Source organism: Homarus americanus, unplaced genomic scaffold, assembly GCF_018991925.1.
Source record: "Homarus americanus isolate GMGI-L3 unplaced genomic scaffold, GMGI_Hamer_2.0 scaffold45698, whole genome shotgun sequence".
Classification (NCBI taxonomy): domain Eukaryota; kingdom Metazoa; phylum Arthropoda; class Malacostraca; order Decapoda; family Nephropidae; genus Homarus; species Homarus americanus.
Genome location: NW_024735554.1, coordinates 5,640,022 through 5,665,427, shown reverse-complemented (window position 1 = coordinate 5,665,427; position 25,406 = coordinate 5,640,022). Strand labels below are relative to the sequence as shown.

Sequence of the window (25,406 nt, the reverse complement as noted above, 5' to 3'; positions counted from 1 at the left end):
AGAAAAAAGAGAGACCCATTTTAGAATTTCTATGTAATATTTTTGCCTTTTCGACTTACGACCTGGTCGTCGGGACGGAACCCGGTCGTAAGTAGAGGAGAGACTGTACTTATCATTTCAACACTTAGCAGCATACTGCACAAGCCATTTGGGTGGTTGATCTGTTCTTTGCTATGACCTTTATTGTTTGGTGTTAGTATATACAATAGATAACACCTTTCCCACATCTGTTCAGGGATTGAACGTGGGACACAATAGTGAGAGGCACACACATTACAACCTTGCCATCAATGTGATCTGGTCTTTTCCTGTGCACTTTGCCTCTTCTAAATTTCAATAGTCCACATCCAGTGTCAACCAATTTTTTCATTATCACCACATATCCTGGAGCCCAGCTTATTGATTTTACACCCTAATGCTAAATGGGAGGGGGGGGGGTTAGTTTGGTTAGGCTATTTTAGTAAGGGAATATTTATGGGAAGATAAAAACCCCTGCCCCCCAGAAATTTTAACAATATTTCTACTCGTTCAAAAATTCATAATGTGTAAAGAATTTTTCATAAGTAGGGGTTTATACTGTATGGTCAAATACCTGGAAGTTGTTATGTGAACCTGTTAATTGTGTCAGTATTTGAAGTAACTAGTAACTGAACTACTGGTATGGCTTGTTAAGCAGTTGTTTTAAGGGTTTCATACATGAACAGGCTGGCCGCCTACTATCACTGTGTGTAGTCAGAGCTGTGATGTGTCAGCACTTCTCCACGAGCTTTAACATCTTCACACAAAATGTCAAAGACAGAGTTGGTTGTCTGAATCCTTTCAACTTTAGAGTCATGATACACACTCATATCAACATCTGTCTTTTTCTTAGTCATTCTTTGAAATACTACATCAAGAGGAGCATCACCTATATCCAAGTCCTGTGGGTCAAAATTCTCTAAGAGTTCACCAGACATGAAACTTTTACGTTCATCATCTTCGACTTTTACACCACAACGTACCGGTAGACTGTTTTCTATAACCTCACCGGTATTGTCAGTATCACCACTTTTTAATGCATCAATATTTTTGTTGGCAATATCTGTTTCCCCAGAGGATAATGTGTTGATAATACTGCTAGTACTTTCATTATCTTTACAACCCTCGTCAATTTGATTCACCGTTGTCACAAAATTTGTATTTACACTTTCATTGATAACTGAATCCATACATCCTAACTTACACAACTTGGCATCTGTACTATCTGAATTTTCTTTGTTAGTATGAAGAATTATATTTTCATTGGTAATTGAGAAAGTTTCTTCTATAACAATTATTTTTGGAGCTGAAGACTCAAGTTCTCTCATTCCTTTTGTCTCCAGGGTGCTTCCACTCTCACAGTGTAATGAGGAATAAGGCACTAAACTTTCTGGACTTTTATCTCTGTTGTTGTGAGTGGAGTGTACTGGAGTAACTTCTCTGCTAGGCTGGGGACCATATGGGATGTCAATATTGCCTTCTAAACCGACAAGAATAACTTTATACTTGAGTCGTTCAGGATGGTCCAATGGGTATTGACTCATCTTGAGTTTCATCTTGTACGTGTTGTGAGTAACTGACCAACAGTTAGGCATAAACTGAGGCTTCATGATGTCCAGGAAATGCTGCCTCCACCTCTGCTCAAGCTTCACCAGCCCAATCTTCTCATAAGCTTCATAAACTTTTTGGCCATGAGCTTGATAACCCTCATTCCAGTTTTTCACATCCATGTTAGCTGCATCGTGGAGATGTTTCTCATTTACCTCCTCAACATTAAAGTAATTCTTGACAACATCCTCAAGTTCTATCACTCGCTTGTGCGGAATCTTTGCACGACTCCTCAACAAGGCTCCAGCGGCATTCTTAACAATCTTACGATAAGGATCAATGGTGACTTTTACATCCCGTTCAGTGCCAATGGGGGCATCAAATTCTTTAGCTAACATATTTCTGAGAACAGTGTCATGCAAAGTGCTTTGTCTGTGACATTCAAGACACAGTAGAACAACATCATGGCTCTGGTGATCTTTTAGGATGTCAGGAAAATGTTTGCGATATTCATGAGGTACAACATTCTTTCTGATGTATGATTCTCCCGTACCACACACTACACAAACATTGTGTCTCTCCTGAAGGTAAAACTTCCCATCTTCCCTTTCAATTTGTGGACGGCCAGAAGGTTCAAAATTAAGACGCACAACAAGTGGATCTTCACTCACCAAAACCCCAAGACCCTTTTCTATATACCAATGAGCTTTCTTTGGGTCACAGGTACAGAGAGACTCACCATCAGGGGCTGTCAGTTGACAGTTGTGATACAGTGGACCTTTACGTGTGGAGTATGCCCGGGAGGAAGGTTTTATTCTCACAGGAGCTGGTCGACCAGTAGATGTAGGTCCTGTGGAAGACAAATGTATTACCATTATTATATATGAGATAAATTTGAAACAGAAAAGTGTAATAACCTCATGGAAAAAGAATGAGGAGAAAATAGGCAACAAATTATAGCCAGAGTAAAGTCTTCACTACTGTAGTCTACTTCACAAGCAGAAAAAATACTGGCTATTAATAAACAATAAATTAAAATTTGGGGAAACATGAAAATGGAAGAAATCTTGTACAGTACAGTATACAATACTATTATAATAATTAAGTATTTGACTATTTTATGCAGATTCAGAGTGACTTCTAAACAAGGTGTGTACAGTATACGGGTAGTATTATAAAATGTCACAATCATATATCCAGTAGTTTACAAACAATCAATTTCTTTCTGTAAGTGGATAAGACTTCCTGTAGATAAAAATATACCAGTAGTAGTGAAAGACATATATCTGACTGAGACACTAACATAACTTATTTTACCTGCATCAAGTTGTTTGCTGGAGGATGAGAACCTGACATCAGTGAATGTTTGACAAGCGTGGTGGATGGCTGAGGCCAGGTGGTGGCACCACAGTGTTGGAGGCAGGAAGGGAAGTAACAGGGAGGATGTTACCCAAAGTCTCTTCATCAGTGTCACCAAGATGTGAACACCAACCAGGGCGTCCTCGGCAGCATACTTCTCCTATAGACAAAATTACTGTATTAATATTATTTTATACTGTACTTTATTTCCTGAACTTTACATAAGTTTACAAACAGAGGTGCTCAGCCATGATAATGTTACTGCAATGGATTAATGACAGTTTTCCTGTGTCACTCACACTGCAGTTATCTCATTCACTATCTTTTATTCAGTCATTAACTCGCATAAAGTGTCTGACTTTGATGTTTGCTATGTGGCTAACTATATAATGTATTTATTGTGTGGCAAGAATACCTGTAGTGGTGTGTCCCTAAGTTGAAAATGACAAGAGTTAAACAGGTGAGGAGGAGTTTACTGAAAGGTCCTTGGTCAACCACTAGAATATTTGCAGGAGACTTATTACCATGCAACAGGTTCTGAATGTTCAAGATATAATATTTCCCTTTAGTGTGACAATAATTACAAGAATTTCAACTGTGACCTGAGGGGTAATAATAAGCCCCATAGTGAAGTACACACTCCCATTAATAATTGGGACTATAAGTGAATAAATGGTTTCATTTTGTGCAATGGGTAACACTCCCTAGGAATATTAGAATGTATGCAAAGTTTACTATGCTCTTAAAGATTTGAGGTTTACAGTACTACTTCTCTTTCCACTTAATGCCAAGATACATTCTGTGAAAATACTGTATAATCTAGTTTTTGCTTTTGTCAACAAATTAACCAGTCTTTCAGTAAGTATTTTAATGTCTAAATACAACTCCTCCAATAATACACAAACTCGACAGAGCCAGGCAATCCTCCTTCATTTTTAAAAAACTTCTGAATCTGCCAGAGAATATTCCTCTCAAAAAGATATTCTAACACTGAAAAATTAACTCGGACAGCCATAGACCATACTGCTGTACTTCAACATGAATGGACACTTTAAAAAAATCACATACTGTACCTGTCTCTTGGTCAATACGTCGGCTTCCCAGTCACTTGCCCGCACTCGCCAGTCTTTGTCCAGGGAGTGACCGAGGTACTTCTGAGAGAGAGCATTGAGTCCCATACCACCAGGCAGCTTGTCTCCATCAAGTGTGTCCTCCTCACCACACAACTCTGATTTGTGACACTGCAGCACAAGGTATCGCAGGTCCACACACCCCCGTACCTGTTGTACCGAGAAGATTACAATTACGTAATGACTGAGCATGATTTACAAGTTACTGAAAGACTAGTAGAAAATATACATAAACGATAAATAATGGTAGAGGAACCTAACCTAAGACACAACACAACCTAACCAATCCCAACCAAACTCAACCCAATCTATCTCAGCCCAATCTAACTTACCCTACCCTAACCTAATCGAACTTAAGGGCGTTACTTTCTCATGCAATAGTGTTATAAAGATAAGAATACCTGTACTATTAATATATTTTAATGTAATACCCTGTAAATACATACACACAGTACCGTACAGTACTCATCACACAAGCCAAAATATGTTAATGAGAAAAAGGTAATTTATATACAGTGAGTTCTGCTATAACGCGTGTTTTGAGAACGCCAATTGGCTCTAACGCGATTTATGAATAGAGGAACAATATTTGTATAACGCGAACGCTTGTTTGCTGTAACGCGATTTTTGCTCACTATTTCTCCAATTTTGTGGTATTAACTGTGAATATGGTAAAGAAAAATATTTCCAAGAAGCGTTCTGGTGATCGCATTCCCGGTGATGATCGTAAAAGAAAGGCTATAACCCTTGAAGAGAAGCTCGATGTTATCAACCTCAAAATTACCCTTCTCCCCCATCAAGTTATATTCATATTTTTTCAAGGTAAAGTGTAACATTTACTGTATGATTTCACTATTAGATATGAATGTAACATTTATTTAGACTGTTCTATCCTTTGTGTTAGGCTAACTACTAAATTTTTTTCGATTTCGGGTAGTAATCTGCACCTAACCCTATTTTCTCCATAAGTCCTGTTATTTCTATTACGCGAATTTCTATAACACGATGTTTTACAAGAACACAACTATCGCGTTATAGCAGAACTGACTGTAATCCTTTTGTACTTGTATTTTGATTTTATATCTTTGAATTGAGTGTTACATAATAAAGGATGTACCAACCCAACACTGTGTGTGTACGTACTCCCTTATTCCACTTTCCATCAGACCCTGAGGTTGTGATACTTTGTTGGGTGCTGCATCACAAACAATAATCCACCTGTTCATCCAGACACACGGACAATAATCTACCTCTTCATCCATACATACAATAATCAACCTCATTCAATCACACAATAATCCACCTCCTCATCTATTGTATATACTATACATCCATAATCCTTCTACCAGTTATAGTGTCAGAGAGAAAAAGATGGTCACCTTAAGGTTATAATCTGCAGCCAGATAGTTGCTGTCCTCAAGGGGGGCAACACCCACTTTTAAAATAGTCTTGTCCTCCAACAGAGTCTGGAAAATATAAATAACTTTAATTTAGGGTGAGAAAAAGGTTGTGAGCTGGAAGGCATTTGTATTAACTGCCAGAAAAATAAAAATATCTTGAGAGAGAATCTACAGTACTTGGTCGTGATAAAGAAAGATAGAGGGGGAGCATCTTATCAGTGCAGTAGGGTGTAGATGTTACAGTGACAAGAATATCTCTCACGACTGTGTCCTGGATTCAATCCCCAGCCTGGGACAGATGTGAGAAAGGTATTATCCAGTGTGACACTTCACAACATGGCAGGCTTTCTCTTGGTACTCCAGTTTCCTCCTGTACTAAAGCTGGATAACAGAGTACCGTAACAAAGAACAGACCAACTGCCAGCATAAGTAGTAAGCAGATATGTGGTGAAATGATAGATAAATAATTAAATAATGATTTCCCTCCTGTGTAATCCTGTCACTACAAGCAGGATCTGTCCACAGTGAAGTTCTCATTCCATCAAACTTCAAGAATTACCAGAAGAGCCTCCACCAACATAAAGAAGAACTTACTCTGAGAGTGTGAGGAAAATTAGGCTTCATGTGTGAGAGTCGCACCAGGACACACAAGCCAGAGCAGGAGGCCAGCTGGAGGAGAGCCACGGGACGGCGTCGTCCTCTCACCTGCACCCACTCACAGTCAAAGCCCACGGCACCATCTTGTTGTGCTTCCCTGACAACATACCAAAAAAAGATATTGTCAATTTAATGTTCCACAAAGTATATAGAACTAATTTAGGATTCTCAAAATAAAGTTTGGGTCCTGGGAACCTGGTGTTCAGCCTGAAGACTTGCTGACTATACAGCCACCCTAGAATGGCAATGTGTTGAGAGAAGATGTGAATATATAAAGGCAGGGTGGGGGGGGGGGTCAATGATACATCCAGTACAGTGTTCATTAACGAATGTGCAAAGCCTAAAATACCTTAAGTCCTCATACCTGTACAATAATGGCTCTACTTTCATCCAGGTTTCCTCACAGTTCACCACATGGATCTTTTTCTCAGCTGTCTTTACCAATCTCAGCAGCCTCCAAGAGCGTACTGTCTGGGAAATGTTGTTACGGTGATACAGTATCATTCCACCACTTCCTATACCAAGCAGAATGCCACCAGTCAGGGTCGAGCGGTCGCGTATCCAACGGTCAAACATCTTTATTCAGCTACCAACAAAGAGTCATTAACCTGAAACACAACATTATATAAATACCCCAATTTACAAAAGGGTTACAGTCCTGAAAGAACTTTTGTAAATTTATTTTTCATAAATTGAAACACATATTCCATAGACTCGCATTTGTCAACAGCATGTAACAGAGACATAACCAACTACCCAAGCAGCTAACAAGTAAAATAAACTTCCCAAAGTCTTAAAATGGTTACAAAACATTTTAATAGTGAAAATTTTGGGTGTACAAAATGATTTAAAGTCAATATACTGTATAATAAACATAATTAAAAAGTGTAATACATTGAGGACAGTAAAGTAGATAGATAGTTTATAAATGTACTGCACTTAAATGAGAAATTGGATGAGATTTGAAACAGGTGACAGTATGAAATGCCAAGCTAACATCCATAATATCTTTAATTATATTACTGTAGTAATACTTTACTTTAACTTACTTTAATTTATCCTCTTCATCACTGACCGACCTGTTAGCTCAGGGGTTCTCAAGCTTCATCATAAAGGGTCATATACAGTAGAGCTCATGGGGTTACCTGGGCCTTTGCAATACAGTAGTTACAAGTAATTTTTCTAAGGCCAGGTGTAAAGGAAGAACCAGGAGTAGCAATTGATATCCCATTAAAACGGTACCATAAACTATAGACAGGGGATGAACAAGGTCCTCTTTTCATATGTCCAGGTCTTGGGAAAACAGGAATTGGTCCACTTACATAAAGGACTAGTATATATATATCAAGATTTACATACAGTACTGTTTACCATTGTATAGCTGCACTGTCTATGTAAACCCACTGTGGTTAATATATAGGACTAACCCGTCAGGGCTGCATAGCGCCGCCACGGCTGTATCATCTCACGTCCAGAAAATGCCTCAAATTTCACCATATGATGGTAAGTTCTTTCTGTTTCATATACTGCACCGGTGAAGTTAAGTAAGGTTAGGTCTGTTCTTCATACCCACAAATGTTAAGTAGCGTTTATTTTAAAAACAAATATTTTAACATATTTCCACAAACTACAAGTGTCCACTATAATATAACAATGAAAATCCGGCGTTTTTATAATTGTTTTTAATAAATTTAGCTCACGGGTTAGTCCTATATAATTACCCCCACTGTATACCTGCACTGTCTATAAACATGGTGAACCAAATATAAATATGCATAACGATACCACTTAATAAAGTCAGGTGTACCTCAGGTGTCTCCCTCACCTGGTCACCGCCGGGTGTTTGTTTACATCTGGTCAGTGTCGCCAATGTTTACGCTAACTTCGCTAACTTCATCAGATAGACAGATGATGGCTAGATAGACTGTACAGTAACATAGATATTTATTCAGTAAAATATTCGTTTCTGTTTACATGAACTAAGCATGTATAAAACAATGCAGATATACAGTGTACAATATAAGTTAGAGAATTTACGTTATACTTGACAGGCAATTGATTTGTTAATACAGTACAGTACATAATTTTTACGCCATTAATTTTAGCTTATAAACAGGTTAAGATACTTTTAACCCTCAAAATATACATAGAATGAAAATTATAATTATGGTTGTATTGTATATAAATATGCTTCGCAATCACTGTAAACGTGTATGTCTATTTCACTGAATAATAAAATTATCAATCTTACCTATGACATAATCAACAACTAATGTATGCTCTAAATTCTCATCCAGTAGACAATTTTCACCTGAACAATAATGAGCATTTGGCAACAGAGTGTGACAGACTTCTATCTCACATAACTTTTATTAGTGAGTGGACTGATGTAATTACAGTATTAACCTTGTTATGCGTTTGAATAATTTAATTGTTGAATCACAGTAATACATTTTTTAAACGGATAAAGTAAAGTAAATGCTACCTGGTAGTTAGGTTTGGTTAGGTTAAGTAATGTCAAGGTAGATTAAGTTAGGTTAGGTTGGGTTAAGGTAAGTCACATTACATTATGCTAGGGTTAGTTATATTAGTGAAATAAATATAAAGTGAAATCAATTAGGGTGTCTAACCTTCAGATGATTCACTTGAAGATAAATAAACAATGGTGTTAAAAATAAGAATAACATATATTGTACTGTACAATATACAGGACAAAGTAAGAGGAGCAGAATACAAAATAAGGGAAGAAGGAACAGATGTTAAAAAAAGGAAGAATGGGGAAAAGATGAAAAAAGAACATAAAATATACATTTATAATGGACATAAGAAAAAGCCAACACTTAAGATATGCTAAGGACTGTCAGTTGATTGAAAATATCCAAAGGAGGGCCACCAGGCTGGTGTCAGCACTTCAGCTACTCTGAGAGATTAGAGCGCCTGCAATTACCTAGCTTATACTACAGATAGGCAAGGGGAGACCTAATTGAGGTGTATAAACATCTCAAAAGGCACTTCTCAGTCGAATATCCTTACCTATAGCTGGTGGACGCTCGCCCCACAAGGGGTCACAGCTCAAGGTTGAAGAAGCAGCAAGTCCAGAAAATTGTGAAGGTGAACTTTTTTGGAGTGAGAATTGTGAACTCTTGGAACAATCCGGCAGAGTGTGTTGTGACAAGCACTGGAGCAGGTTCAGATACATTCAGGAACCAGTACATGCCAACAGTGCGTAACAGAGACGTGACCGATCGCCCAAGAAGAGGATAAAAGAAAAAGTTTAAAGAAATATAAGAATAAACCCATTCTTAAACATACATAATTTGAATTTGGTATTTACCTGATGTAATCATCTTTGAAAAATTTCACCTACTTTCTAATACAAATTAATGTACAGTACAGTACTGTACCTGTACTTGCTTCTTGTAAATTTTACATTACTTTATATTATTTATGGATCTACTGCACCATCACAGCTTAGCTTCAACACTAGCAATGGCAAATTTGGCTAGGAATAAAAAAATGCTTCTTGAATGTTTATTTCCAACCAAATCATTGTATTATGAATAATAATGTGCATGTATAACACAGATACACTTCATATCTCTCAGTCATTATACAGTATATACCGTAAAAATAAAGAATAATTATAAAAAACACACTAAATATATTGACATAATTATTTACATAATAATCAACATGCACAACACTGTAAACCTTTAAAGCCATAATAATAATAATTACCCGGACATCTATCACAAGATATCACAGCAATGAAAAACACTTGCAAGCTTCCCCTACCAGCACAAAAATAATGATAACCATAAATTACTTTCACATCAACTAATTATTCCTGAGGCTGCAGGAAAAAAGGGCAGTGGTGTGAAATTTTAACCTGAATACAGTACTTAAACCTCTGAAGATAACAGTACAAGATAATGCAGCGGGTAAACAAGACATATGGCCCTCGTAAATAAACTCTTCAGACATGCATGATGATTTATAACACAAGGCGTTCATAATTTATCAGATCCATCTTAAAACTTTATACAGTAACCTCAAGTGATGGAACAAGTTCGTTTTAAAATACTACTTACTACAACAAGAAAAAGATCTTAAGAGTTGTTCACCAGGGACAATAAAACAGGCATGCTCCATCTATATACTGTGTAATGTTTTTGAGATTACAGTATTAAATCTTAAAATAGATCAGATAATTTAAGGACACAATACATAACTAAAAACAAAAGCATTAATCCAGGTTTTGTGTGATGCATGGAACAAATATTCTGAGTGAGAATAGTGAGGATATAATGACATATAAAGACAGTAACACAATCCTCTTGATCTACCTACAGTATCTATCAAATTTACCAAACCTAAACTATCTGGATGAAGGAGGAGCACCAACCTTCACACACACAGTACTCTATGTCTTTAGCACCTAAGAGAGGAATCCTGATGACCAATAGCAGAGGCACCTGTATCCCATCTACTCTTTAAGGTAACTCAAGCCTTTCACTCTAATTTCACTAGATACTTACTGTATCTTTGTGGTCAGGTTGTCGTCTTAATATTCTTTGATCTCGCCACTTGTAATGAAAAAACTTACTGGGCAGTGATTATTTATCTGGTAATTACTGGGCAGTGATTATTTATCTGGTAATTACTGGGCAGTGATTATTTATCTGGTAATTACTGGGCAGTGATTATTTATCTGGCAATTAATGTGCAGTGATTATTTATCTGGCAATTAATGTGCAGTGATTAATTATCTTGCAATACATAGCTATTTAAACATTACAAAATTAAATGTATATTTGTTTCATAAATGGGAGAATAATTTCTTAGTAAGAGAAGGCACAATGGTGTTGAGGCAGACTGTTTGATGGCAGCCTATGAACAAACACTTACACACAGAGATGGTTGTAGTTTCTTATGAGAGTAAACATACCTCATCATATATACCATAATAAAGTTATACAGTACAGTATTAGAATGATCTCCGCCAACAAATGTGTCCACTGGGATCAAAACGGCAAGTTGGAGAGAGAGAGAAAAAAAGAGCAGGAAAATTGAATCAGATAATTAATCTAAGGTACATATGAGGGAGCTTTACAGCACATCATCACTGCTCAACAGTTGATACTTTTTATTAAACTTTGGTGGGACGGAATTGTGAACTTTACATTAAGACGTACAAGTGTGAGTCAGTACTGCACAGCATGGCCAGCATACACAGTGGCAGCACACGAGACACAATAAATAGCTGAGTCAAGAGAACAACCAAGTATACAGCTGTAACTTACTGTGACCTTGTTGCTTATCCAAATGTCAACCAAAGTCAATCACTTTCTCCTATACCTTTACTTTCTGACACTCATTCAATAGTGTTTGAGATATCTTAGTACTGTAAAATAAATACTGTACATACATGTTAACTAAACATGACATAAAACTTTTCACTTTCTTTATCATTAATAAATACAATCAACAGATACAAATACCTTTTCTGTCACGAGTTTACTAAAACAATATTGGGATAACCTGAAGAATCTCCATCCCAGCTGATTTCACCTGTAGATAAACCACCCTAACACTCGCCTAACCTCATGGGGTGAAATAAGTTGGGGTGGAAATTCTTCGGATGATCCCAATACTGTATATCAGAATCATGTAAAATTCTTCAACTACACACTTTAAAATAGATGTGATGCATATGAAAATAACAATTGGTTTATTTGTATTATATTCTGTACATGCTTAGAATAGGAAGTATCTGGTACAATCAGTTGGGTAATAATAAAAATCTAAGTTTTGTCACTTGTTAAAATCTTTGAATATTTAAAAATATTAACTGCTAAACCATCAACAATAAAACTTATCAATGGTTAAAATCAGAAGAAAACAAATTATCTACAAGTGTTCTGCTAAAATGAAACCAAATGGGATAGTTAGGATTAGTTAAAATTAGATAACAAAAGAATGTATTTATCCTATAAACAAATGGTCTTATTTCCTAATCCTACATCATTTATATTCTGTACTGTATAAGTAGAACACCAATATAACATCTAGAGCCAGACACCAAGAGCACTCTCCCTCTATAATCTTGTGTACTATGCCAGCTGAGGAACACAAACACACACTGATCATCATGCAGTAAGGACCCTACTGGAAATAAGCATATAAAGGCTTTGTCAATTATACTTGGTCAACATGCCTTACCGTTTACCATTGTTTGTATACCTGCACTGTTTAAGTACATTGGTTATATATCTGCACAGCCTATGTACACTATATACCCCTGCAATGTCTATATATAAATGCTGAACTGTATACCTGCACTGTGTATTTACGTACATGCTGAACCAACTGTAAATTTATTTGATTTCATTGAGTAAATATCCATGTAAAGAGAAACTGACTAATAATTGAATAAACTAAAAACAGGTGATCTTTTTTTCTGGCTTTAACCATATTTGAGTTACTCCAAATGCTAATCACAACTATTCTTTAACCCTTAAACAGCAGCCATCACTGGTGGTAGTCAGCTGTAGGGACAACAGCCAGCATCAGAGAAAGTTTCATGTTCCTTGTGTTCCAATTTTGTTCATGTGGGGGACTGGGGAATCCTTAGCCACCAATTAAGGGTTACTAGTTATATATACAGTGCCTATATTGTACTATAATTGTTAATAGTATACATTTCAGCACTAGCAGTCGGCTCAAACACACATCTTACCTAACAACAATTAATACTGAAGTAAAACTCTTGAACATTCTTTGGTTAGTGCAGCAAAATTCTTAGTCATTTAATTCATCAAATCAAGAGAGCAATACTTCTTCAGTCAACTTATCAATACAGTAAGTACTTCCAGATTATCACAAAAACACCAAAATTGCGACTTGGAAGCCCATAGTTGGCGAGTAATTATCATTAAAATCTTCCAAGTGTCATTATGACCACTAATTACCCTGCAATCGAATAGTGGATCATAGATTCAGAATCGGTATGCTCAGGAGTACCAAAACTGAGATTTTCAACAAAATCCAATTTTGGGCTGAAATATACTTCTCTCGGAATTGGAATTTAAAGGGTTTTTAACTAATTAAGTACAGTACTTCCAGCATATCACAAAAACACAAAGATTGCAACTCAGAAACCCATAGTTGGTGAATAATTAGCATTGAAAGTCATTAAAATCGCCCAAGCGTCATTATGACCACTAATTACCCAGCAATCAAATCGTGGTTTAGTAGTACAGGACAGTACTCTTAATGTGTTTGCTATGTAAGTGCCTTGCCATGTCACCTCACCCCTTGCCTTTATTATTACAGAATTGTATGTACATTTAGAAAATATTTTTGTTTGCACAGTAATTATAAATAGATTATTTTATGTGGCAGCCAAGGCAAGGCACAAAAAATGAACAGAAAATGTATGAATAATCGAACACAAAATTCGGAAATTGTCGAATGTCAAAATATTCCGAACTTGGTAAATTCGGATTTTTCAGTAATTTGAATGACCCAGAGCCCATGTTTTGTTGAAATAAACTAACGGGGGTATAGTGTAAATACAAAATATAATTTACAATAATAATGTAAGGTATAATTTTGGTATTAAGACTTATTTCTAGTGAGACAGCTGACAGTTACTAGCGACTTTGGCATTGTCCAGAACATACAGAGTAGTAGAGTGCATTTGTGAAGTAATTAATGAGTGTGTTACGTGTTGTACGGCACACGTTGGTCGGTGTCATCACGTTCAACACACGTGAGGTATACTGTACTGTGTTAAACAATGTAGAGTGATTAACAATGGAGAACATCTTAATAACCCAGAATATTCCTCACAGTCATTCACCACCAAGCATCAGAACCTTTAGCAAGACTCATATCCTATTCATCAAGCCTCTTCTCTCTTTTACACATCTTATCATACAATTCTTCCACTACTCCAGTTCACTTGTATCCTCAGCAGGTTGTGGAGCAGTCAGGTTCATCTTTTGATTACATTTAGTATCAAGACTGAATTTTTGCTGCCGTAAACACTTGATTGCTTCCTCGATTTGATTTTCTGGCTGTGATCGCTGAAACACTATGAAGTTAAATTATTAAGAAAGAGAATACAGTAGTTTAACCTTGAAGGATTTGTAAGAATGAGAGAAAATGTGTAACAGTCCTTAAGTTTGTGTGTGCAATTAAAACATGGAATATATTAGCTAGGGTAATTACTGTACCTGTATACCCTAATTTTGCCATTTCACCCATCAATTAAAACAATTCAAGATGTTTTTGATGCAGTTTCAAAATGAATTAAAACAGGTAATTGATATTGATGAGAATTTTAGGTAACAAAAGAGATTGTTTTGTTTTGAGGCATGAAGTTATGTTTTTCTTATACAGTACTGTATATACGGGTACACCACCGATTTTTTGGCACCCTTGATTTCAAAGCCTTGCCAGATTATCCGCTTTGCCGGACCAGCCGAGGTCACGTAATAATTTAATTTAACAATACACCTCTGACCCACTAATCATACACCTCCTATGTCTCTTAAGCACCATGGACCGCTAGAAACTTAAATTAAACAAATATGTACACACTTTGTACTCAAATGTACAGTACCTCACTAAAGGACAAAATTTTTTATCTCTTATGCAAACTATGTGACGTTTCTACTCAAAATAATCACTATCTTACAAGGAATCCAGCAATGCAAGTTATATTCTGCCAAGTTTAATCTGACATATTATAAGATAAAAATTTTAAGCCTAAAACTACCTTCACCCTGGCTGGGAGGGAGGGAGGGAAGTTAAGTGCCCTCTCATAATTTTGTCCGGACTAAAGGAGGTGCCGGACCATCAGTTCCCGGAAAATCGGTGGTGTAACCTGTATTATATTTGGTGGCACAGTTTTGTGGGGTAATTTGAATTATTAGTTTTTGTAGTAGTAGAAAGGCCACCGTAAACTTATAGAAATTAGGAAGATGGATTACCAGTGTTGAAGATTTGTTGAGAAGGAATTTAATGGCTCTTTCTGTAAATGAAATGACTGAATTCACTAGTGACTCTTTGCTACAAAGTGGAAAAATAATCTTATTTTAAGGTTCATCAGTTTGTTTACTTTATTGTTTCCTGTTTATCTTGATGTATAATGTAATTTATTCCAGTATACTTGTTGTGGCTGGTCACTGCTCCACCTTAGTCCATCTCATTATCACTTTTTAAGGTGACACTATTAGCCAATGTCGCAGATGGCAAGGATGACACTGTGTATTCTGGAGTTGAATCCCTACTGGCTGTTGATGATGTGTCCAGGGGTGTAGTTTCTCGACTTGGTGGAGGATTATAAGGAACATCTATGGTGCCTTCTGTTCCCACGAGCGCCATTTTATATACAAGGCGATTAGGATGGTTAAGTGGCAAACGACCCATTTTCAGCCCCATCTTGTAAACATTATGACCGACAGACCAACATTCAGGCATAAACTTTGGCTTCATGGAGTCCAGAAAGTGCTGTCTCCACCTCTGCTCAAGCTTCACCAGACCAATCTTCTCGTATGCTTCATAAACCTTCTGACCGTGGGCTTGATAACCCTCATTTAAGACCTTCACATTCATGTTGGCAGCATCTTGAAGATGCTCTATTAATACCTCATCCACTTTAAAGAAATCTTTAATAAGTTTTTCCATCTCAAACACTTTCTTTTCTGGAATGTTATCTCGGTTCTTCAGTAGGGCTCGAGCTGCATTCCTTACAAATTTGCAAGAATTGTCGACAGCAACCTTGAAATCCTGTTCAACACCAATAGGAGCATTAAGCTCTTTGGCCAACTGAGAACGATAGGTATTGTCATACATGTTACTCTGTCTATGACAGGCAAAACACAGCAGCAACACATCATGATTTTGATGATGTTTCAATATGGCTGGAAAATATTTGCGATAATCATGGGGCACAACATTTTTCCTGATATATGATTCATCCTTACCACAGACGACACAAACATTCTGTCGCTTCTGAAGATAAAACTGGCCATCCTCCTTCTCAGCCTGAGGACGACCGGCAGGTTCAAATTTCAAACGTACGACAAGTGGTTCATTGCTGACTAGGACCCCGAGACCTTTCTCCACATACCACCGAGCTTTGTTGGGATCAATTGTACAGAGCGGTTCATCATCTGGAGCTCTTAGTTGACAGTTGTAGTACAAAGGACCCTTCCTCATGGGGTGTCCTCGTGGTGATACTTTCTGCTTCAGAGGAGGACATGAGTGGTTGTTCTGTACAGCACCTGTTAAAATGTTTAGAATTAAAAGAATCAGCCACCATCTCTTATGTAGTTTCTCACAATTAGTGGGGTGGTAACCCCTATACAAAATGGGTTACTTTTAACCGAGATATTGATGTGGCTGGTGGTCAGCCCAGCACACACCACAGCTTAATAACTCCCAACCAACTGTGTCTAATTGTATTATTAGATTGAACCAGTGACTGGGAGTTTAGTGTACTACCAACTGAGACATTGAGCCCTTGTGAATTAAATGTATATCAACCACAGTACAGTACTGCATACGTATTTGAAAAAGGTGAATTATACAATACTACATGTATTGATCTGATTATATACATGCATAGAGCTGGTAGTATACTGTAAGGTGTTACAGCTACACACAAAATAATATATGAAAAATGGGAAGAACCTTGTAGAATAAGACAAGTAAGATGTGATGGGTTAAACCAAGGCAAGTGAGGGCTGATATTGATATACAGTAGCTTATTAATATAATAAATCAGTGAATATAATAATAATACTTAGTGAAGGAGATAAACTGTGAAACATGGAGATAACTAAAGTGTTATACATATTAAGGAAAAGATTTGGCTGTTTAATGTGTCTTTGTTGACCACACAAAATTATCATGCCTGTACTTGATTAAGTATGTTAGTAAGTCATTAATACTGAGGCTTAAGTGAGTAAAATAATTTTGAAGAAGAACAAGAGACTGAACAGTATAGAAGAATTATCATATGTATAAATGTTGAGAGGGAGAATAATAGAAAACTGAGATAAACAGTGTAGAATAACAAAGAGACATGAACCTGGATCTCTGACCATCATGTTCTATCATTTAGTCTTGTAATTATCCAACTGTACCTGTTTCTTGTTGCTTGTTGGAGGAAGAAAACTTGACATCAATAAAACCTTGACAGGTCTGGTGGATTGCTGTGGGCAGATGGTGGTGCCAGAGTGCTGGTGCTACAGGGAAGGATGACCCCCATAGTCTCTCCATCAACACCATCAAGATATGAATACCCACAAGAGCGTCCTCGGCAGCATACCTCTCCTTTGGACAAAACAGCTCGAGATGAAACCCATACCACGATGACTCCTTGAGCTTACACCAGCACTCTACAATGATGTGTCGTTTCCAAAGACCTTCTTCAAGTACATCTAGCTCATTACACTACATGTCCAAGTACATCACAGATCACACCAGTCCTTCAGTAATATGTCCAGATACTAGAATCTTTCCCAACTATTACCTGCTTGAATCTGTTTATCTGAAGTATTTGATGGTGAATTCTACATGTTTGTTTGGCTGTAACAGGTGTAAAATAACCCTTGGAACCATTAAATGGGATGTAACTTCCTACCTGTCTCCTGGTTAAGGTAACAGCCTCCCAATCGCTAGCTCTGACTCGCCAGTCCTTGTCCAGGGTGCGGTCAAGATATTTGTGCGCAAGGGAGCTGAGCCCCATACCACCAGATGACTTCCCTACACTTGATGGCTGACTTGAGCCCACCTCTGACGCCTGAGATTGTAGCACAAGGTAGCGCAAGTCAACACATCCTCTCACCTGTTACGAAAAGGGAAATTTTCTGCCATTATAATGCATCCGTAATCATCAACATCATTTTACAGCAATTTTCAAATCTTGCATTCATAATAACTACCGAATAATAATAAAACCTTTCCAAATCATGACAATTCATCCCTAACCTCAGCCTTCACAAACTTATTTTAATCACTGGTCCTTCACTGTACTACGAGGGAGACGCAAGAGAGGTTGCATGTAAACACAAGCACATCTTTTACTCTTAGTTTCCAAGTTACCTCAGAAATTCAGTTCACTTTGACAGAACATTGAAGGGATTGTAAAGATTAAGAACCTTCATTTACTTCACCGGATGATTAAATGCCAAATAGGGGTAGACGGGGTTGAATTTATTGAGTAAAGATTCATGCAGTACAAACATACAGATAGTATAAATATTTACCATGGATAACACAAATTACTAGTTATATTTATTTCCAATGTGGTTTGGTTAGATTAGGTAAAACTGAATTTGGTTGGATTAGGTTAGACTTAATTAGGTTAGCATTAGGGTGTTTAATTATCAGGTAAACTAATAAGGGGTTCCTAATCATTATAATATCCAGCACATACCAAACCAGCTAAACTAACCTAACCAAGTAACCTATTCTAACCTAACCAACTAAATTAACCTAACCTAACCAACCTAATCTAACCAAACCAACTAACATTGTCAGATCATTGGCATACACCAAATTTGTCCTCATTCTCATACTCAACTGGCAGCTAACAGGAACATTGAACCTTTACTATGAAATAATTCCTCACAATTCTCTCTCCATTTTTACCAATTATACCTTAACGAGTCATTTATCATTATCATTTTTTTTAATTAATAACGAATACTTGCGCTGTCGTTGATTTTTATGAGGTAATTCTGATTAGCTACCGTGTACTAATAAACTGATCCACACTGCACCTCACACAAATGCTTGCTATATAAAATGAAAAAGAGAACACAGACATTGGTTTAGCGGGTGAGTATATAAATTAACTTTATAAAAAAACATCCAATAAACATTATAGCACAAGTTATATTTATAAAAACATTCAATAAACACTATAGCATTTGAGTTACCTTTATAATAACATTCAGTAAACATTACACGAGTTACCTTAATGTCGTAATCAGCAGCGAGGTAATTACTGTCCTCGAGGGGTCCAACGCCTACTTTAAGTATCGTATCGTCTTCCAAAAAATCCTGGAATTTATGAGGGACTTGATAGATTTTATTTTCATGTTACGTGCAGCAGAGAAAAGGGGAAAAAAAAGAAAGAAAAACGAAAGTAGGAGGAGGTTAAGGAAGATTAGTTTAAGATTAGGGGTTCATCAACATTGTCATCACCAACTATATCATTATCATCGTTATCACCAAATTTTTTACGGCCATTTCTACTCCATACTTTTCAAAAGACTAATGTACTTTCTAATTTTCTACAACACAACACTTTCAAATAGACATTTCCTTTACCAATATTTACTATAGGAACCTACTAAAATTGTTTCTTTCTACTATTATACTGTACAAGACCCTTTTAAAGACTGTCAAATCTTAATGTCTATTACATAACCCTTTTAAAATAGGCTACAGTACAGTACTTATCTATTTCCTGCTACAACCATTTTAAAGATTACTACTTCCCAATTTTCTATCCTTTATTACTTCCTATAACAATACTTGTACCTTTCTCAGTCTCTTTGTCCTTCCTTCCTTTTACTTTCCTTTATGTCTTTTTTTCCACGGCAGATTGCCTCATTTTCAATCATTCTATTGTTCTTAAGTCAAGCAAATGATGACACCTTCATCTATAAAACTGCTAAACCTGCAGGCACGGAGACTGTCACTAACTGAAACGTGTAGAAAGTATTATTGTACAGGTATCTTTCGCTATATGAATCTGGTGGTGGGGGTGTAGGTGGTACAGTTATAACGAGAGTATCTCTTACATGGTATCCTGGATTCAATCCCCAGCCTGGGACAGATGTGAGAAAGGTATTATCCAGTGTGACACTTCACAACATGGCAGGTTTTCTCTTGGTACTCCAGTTTCCTCCTGTACTAAAGCTGGATAACAGAGTACCGTAACAAAGAACAGACCAACTGCCAGCATAGGTAGTAAGCAGATATGTGGTGAAATGATAGATAAATAATTAAATAATGATTTCCCTCCTGTGGAATCCTGTCACTACAAGCAGGATCTGTCCACAGTGAAGTTCTCATTACATCAAACTTCAAGAATTACCAGAAGAGCCTCCACCAACATAAAGAAGAACTTACTCTGAGAGTGTGAGGAAAATTAGGCTTCATGTGTGAGAGTCGCACCAGGACACACAAGCCAGAGCAGGAGGCCAGCTGGAGGAGAGCCACGGGACGGCGTCGTCCTCTCACCTGCACCCACTCACAGTCAAAGCCCACGGCACCATCTTGTTGTGCTTCCCTGACACCAAATATGAAAACAAATAATCATTCAGGTCATAAAATTCACACTAACAAGAATAACTGTGTGATGTTTACAGTAGACAATACCAAATGTGCACAGAACCAGAAATAATATTTATATACAGTACTGTACTGTATTACCATTTACTAAGGCACATCTTGAAGAGTTACATTAACTTTGATAATTTAACCAAAATGGTTCTGGTGAAGTGTGGGAAAACCTATAAAGTTTAAGAAGAAATTATAAGGCATACTTCCTCACAAGCAAGACTATTTGCTAAGTTTACTTACTTATATATAAGGTACTACTGCATATATAAATTGCTCCTTCATGAATAATTCTAAATCTTCCTGTAACTGTCACATCAGTGCCTGTTATCACATACATGTACTGTATATACAGTACCTGTATATACTCCATGATAACAATATCTTCATACAGGAATGTATCAGCAAAGGAAACACAACCGGAGATTAAGAAATTCACTTGACACATGTTTAAACCTTATACTGGGGTAGTCTTCCTCAGGAGAGTAACTCACACAATGAGAATACTGTATCAGCCAATTACCTGTATACAAATTTCCGAATGTAAACTTGTGTTCCCTTTGCTGCCACACTCCCATCTGTCCAAATGACTTATATTCATCTTCATATACTACAGTATACTTTAAACAATCAACTAATTCTCCTTTCAATGACGAGTCAGAAGGAGATAAACTCTTTTACCTGTACAACAATGGCATCACCCTGGCCCAGCCATCCTCACTGGTCACCACCTGAACACTCTTCTCTGTTGTCCTTAATGACCTCAGCATCCTCCACAAGCGCACCGTCTGGGTGATGGATTTATGATGTAAGAGTAGCAGTCCTATGCTTCCTACACCTAAGACAACACCAGTGACCACGGCTGGATGTTCAAGCAACCACCTCCTAATCATTGTGACTCATTCTCTGCAACACCACAAGAAAAATGTCATTGTGATCCTCCTGTACTGTTTTACTCCACAATTTCCATCATCTTCAAAGGTGATAGAGGTAAACTCACAAGAAAACCATTTGTCCCTGCAAAACAACAGAATAAAATTATTTTATTTTTCTATAATACAGTAATTATATAAATATCCCAATTGTTACAAATTTTAACCAAAGATTCTTTTACGAATGGAACTATTCATAAAGCTTGAAGGTACTGGCTAGAGCTACAAATTATGGTATTTTTTTTTACAAGCAGGCAACCAAGGAACCTCTAGGTTAGGTTACGTTACATTACGTTATTAGGTTAGGTTAGGTTATGGGTAGGTTAGTTATGGTGCTTTTTGGTTGTTGAGCAATGTGTTTTTCCGATATTAAAATCCATGGTTGTCCTCTTGTAAAAATTTACCCAAATTATTGATTGTAAATTAATTAAAACAACCTTTATCAACCACACCTAACCAAACTGCAAAACTTATTCTTTTGCCAATATCATGAGGTAAAAAAGCATTTAAGTTCCAGGGTGATATGTGGAACAGTAAGTACTAGTTAAAGTCTAGATTATATATAACTCCCAAAGTGGTTACCAGTATCTCTTAATGGGATGCAGTAGAGGCTGAAAAAGGTACAGCGCTCACCTATGATTAGCGTTACCATACGTCTAGTTCCCCGGACATGTCGCCCTCATCGGCTCTTAATTCTTTGTATGGCCAGTTTATTTATTTTTTCTTTTCTTTTTAAACATCTAAAAAATGTCCAGGGTTTTGTCCTACTCGTTCTGTTTCAAACAAATTCATATACTTTTATATAGAGCCCTGTAGCTTGATATAATGTGAATAATTATAACACTGATTATTGAGGCAATAAATTTCGTTCTTATTTATAGATATTCAATGTAGACAACTTGTAGTACACAGTTTAATAGCCACATTGTACACTCATCAGTTACTCGGTGTATATGCCCACATTGTATTACTTATTGTATTACATATATTATACAGTATACAACACAATACAATGTGAGTTAGTAAATACTGATACAGATACACCGTCAGGAGTGTCCTCTTTTGTGAAAGTTTAAATATGGTAACTCTTCCCACGACCCATCACAGTTGATGTATGGATATATAGCCTCCATGTTCAGTAAATTCGTTATACAAGATATAATCGATTCAGAATATATAACTACAATGCAGGTACAGTATATAGTCTCCAATGACCGTGCAGGTCCACTGTAATATTTTTGCTAACTACAAATTTTTTAAACTTGTGCTTTGTTACATACCTGTGATAAATACCTCCCCTCTCTATCCTCGAGCTGATATATATTGACGCCTGAGATTCTTGAATCATCTAGAAGCCACAAACTTCACCATGTTAACGTTAGGCAATGTAGAGGAGGTGTGTTGTGTTATCTGGTCCACCCTTATGACGCCACGTTTGTTTACCACTACCAATGTTGGGGCTGTACCACGCGCTCTCACACTCCTCTAATCTGTCGTCTTACCTAGAGGTCACGTGACCTTGGCCAATCACTAGAGGTGGCCATGCCTGATGAAGGAGGCCAGTGGCCTGTGCAGGATCCTTCCTCTGTTCTTGATAGTCTTACCCAGGACTATTCTCGTTGCCACAGCTTGAGCTGGTCACTGTTCCATAGGCCTATCACCTACTGTGTGAAGGTATATATTTCCTTATTTTCATTCTGCACACTGTACTTGGTGAGGTTGTAGTTGTGTCCCCTCGTGGTGGTGGTGTATGATTGGAAGGAGTGTAGAACAAAAGCCCCCTAGGACAAAAGCTCCCAGGGCAAAAGCCCCTAGGACAAAAGTCCCCTAGGAGAAATAATAAGAATTTTTAAAATAATTTTTTTTAGTTTATGAACACTTCTCTAACCTAACCTTCGGGAATTCTGTTATAGTTATAAAGAAGTATACAAGGAATGTTTATTAAATCTGCAATGACGCATGTTTTTGTCTACTGGGGTAATTGCTCCCCTGAAATTCAGTGACCTCACTTGGCCCTCGGGTCACCTCAGTAAATACAGAATGAACATGAAGGTAAAATATGTCGTCTTTTTTCTTTTCTATTTATTTAATAATGTTCTATATCAAAATTGAAAGTTATAATATTCTAATTATTTAAATTGTAATAATTTCATATTTAGGTCTATATATTTTTAATATTTCTAATGACCCTCTCTTTAACATAAAAACAGGGGGCTTCTGTCCTATTTTTCACTTTTACTGAGGGGCTTTTGTCCGGGCCCCGACTGGAAGTATCATATCACAATAATATGGCCCGGGTTCACGTTTTCCACCCCGTTTAAGATTTTGAATATCTCCATGAGATAATTCTATTGTCTTGTCTAAAATCGTCGTCCATCGGTCTTTGTATAACTCAGGAGCAACAGAAAAATTGTATGTTGTTGAGAGGCAGGTGTTGGCCATGTTAGTATGTTGGTCATGATAGTGTGTTGGCCATGTTAGTGTTGACCATCATGTGGTGGCCATCACTAGCGGACCCAAGGGGTGGGCCCATGGCCCCCCCCCCCCCTTAAGCCCACGGTTCCTTAACCGTCCGTGGTCAAATGCTGGAATCCTACATTTCACCCCCTGGTCAGGCAAAAGTGATTTTTTTCTGCCTAATACGTCCCATTGGGTCTGAAAATAAAGGAAATAAACCTCAATTCCCTCGTAATTGCCAATTTAAAGCTCCCGCGCGCACCCAAGTTGCCACGGCAGGTCTCTGAGATGATGTCACGCGCATTTCCTTACCAGTGGTGCCGCTGTTACGTGTTTTTTCGTGTCTCCAGCCCCCCCCCCCCCACCACTGGCCATGATAGTGCAGTGGACATGAGAGTGCAGTGGCTATGAGTGTGGTGATCATGAGTGTGGTAACCATGATAGTGCAGTGGCCATGCGTTTTTAAATCAACACACCTGTTTTCTTACCTGCCCAGGTAACTATATCACAGTCACCAGCTTTTCTATACCCTGGTGCGTGTCATACATCGAGGGATTACAAAATTAATGATCTTCCCGATTTTAAACATTCATTATGAAAAAAAAAACATGAGCACAGCTACAGTAAAAAGCAAAATACTAATATATTTTTTAAGTTTTATTTTCAAGCTATTCGTTAATTTCGTAGCTCTGTAGATATCAATATGGTATTGTTTCCCGCTATATATATTTTGCATCAATCCAACAGAACTTTTCAAACAGCCTTACGTATTTTTTCTAACAAATTTCCAAAGTTGCCATTTGTGACACAGCCCCAGAAATAAAATGAACATATATTGTTTTTTTCTTCAATAATAAATGTTTAATATCGACAAGGTTATTTGTAATCACTTGGTATACACAATAGTCACCGTTGCAATAGTCTGTACTCACACTACTATCGAAGCTGTTAATTTAATTTATTTACTGATGTTTACAATATACAATAAGTAGAGATGTTTGACCACTCCATCTCAGGTATACGGGTAAATATAATAATCAGAACCACGACTTAATTATTTACTGAATTTTCCGAATTGGATTTTTTCTTCAGGTGAATGTGTTATTATATATAGCACAAGATTATCTTCAATATTCACTAATGCGTGTTATCCTAGCGGGTCAAGTCAGGTTAGGTTAGATTAGGCTGGGTTACTCGACGCTACAATTTTTTCTCCATAAAGATGTCCAATTGTATATTCTTTGTACTACTAAGAGACGACAAAGGTGAAGAGAACAGGCAGCACCCTGCAGTTAAAGTAAGGCTTATACCAGTAGTACATTAACAGGTAGTGTTAGCAGGCCACTGAACTGTACTCCATGTCTCCATCACCTTCACGTCTCCAAATGACAACACCAAGCACTTGGCACAAGTTGGCGCCACTGGCGATGAGGATAAAAGTCAAGTAATTGTAAAATAAGATACCCATTTAAAGCTGGGTGAATTTCATAAGCATATATTTTATGTTTTTAACCCCAAGTGTCAGATTGATATAA

General features: G+C 37.2%; 2 protein-coding genes across 7 annotated transcripts; both read right to left on the bottom strand.

The window, feature by feature from the left end:
• Positions 1 to 7: 7 nt before the first annotated feature.
• Positions 8 to 23,162, bottom strand: LOC121871454 (exonuclease 3'-5' domain-containing protein 2-like). Of its 6 annotated transcripts, none has more exons than XM_042373786.1 (7): positions 22,695 to 23,162; positions 21,164 to 21,270; positions 6,050 to 6,209; positions 5,435 to 5,521; positions 3,999 to 4,205; positions 2,884 to 3,085; positions 8 to 2,416 (listed from the first exon to the last, which is right to left on the bottom strand). In XM_042373786.1, the coding sequence occupies exons 2-7, from the start codon at positions 21,250 to 21,252 to the stop codon at positions 720 to 722; spliced, it is 2,442 nt and encodes an 813-aa protein (XP_042229720.1). In that variant the 5' UTR covers positions 21,253 to 21,270; positions 22,695 to 23,162; the 3' UTR covers positions 8 to 719. The 6 variants fall into 6 exon arrangements, with proteins under 6 accessions (XP_042229720.1, XP_042229716.1, XP_042229715.1 ...); XM_042373782.1 differs by having other exon boundaries at positions 21,164 to 21,499; positions 22,695 to 23,161; XM_042373781.1 differs by having other exon boundaries at positions 21,164 to 21,388; positions 22,695 to 23,161.
• On the bottom strand, positions 14,713 to 18,913 carry LOC121871456 (exonuclease 3'-5' domain-containing protein 2-like). The gene is made up of 3 exons (XM_042373787.1): positions 17,772 to 18,913; positions 17,272 to 17,461; positions 14,713 to 16,407 (listed from the first exon to the last, which is right to left on the bottom strand). Exons 1-3 carry the CDS (start codon positions 17,874 to 17,876, stop codon positions 15,317 to 15,319), a joined length of 1,386 nt encoding a protein of 461 aa, XP_042229721.1. The 5' UTR covers positions 17,877 to 18,913; the 3' UTR covers positions 14,713 to 15,316.
• Positions 23,163 to 25,406: the final 2,244 nt, after the last annotated feature.

Excerpts from the sequence above, each read along its gene's own strand:
- LOC121871456 (XM_042373787.1), bottom strand. The coding sequence starts at position 17,876 with ATGGGGCTCAGCTCCCTTGCGCACAAATATCTTGACCGCACCCTGGAC. Across the intron at positions 17,462-17,771 it reads TTACCTTAACCAGGAGACAG|GAGAGGTATGCTGCCGAGGA; the intron begins GTAGGAAGTTAC and ends TTTTGTCCAAAG. Across the intron at positions 16,408-17,271 it reads CAACAAGCAACAAGAAACAG|GTGCTGTACAGAACAACCAC; the intron begins GTACAGTTGGAT and ends ACATTTTAACAG.
- LOC121871454 (XM_042373782.1), bottom strand. The coding sequence starts at position 21,375 with ATGATTAGGAGGTGGTTGCTTGAACATCCAGCCGTGGTCACTGGTGTT. Across the intron at positions 6,210-21,163 it reads GTGATGCCATTGTTGTACAG|GGAAGCACAACAAGATGGTG; the intron begins GTAAAAGAGTTT and ends GTATGTTGTCAG. Across the intron at positions 2,417-2,883 it reads CAGCAAACAACTTGATGCAG|GACCTACATCTACTGGTCGA; the intron begins GTAAAATAAGTT and ends TGTCTTCCACAG.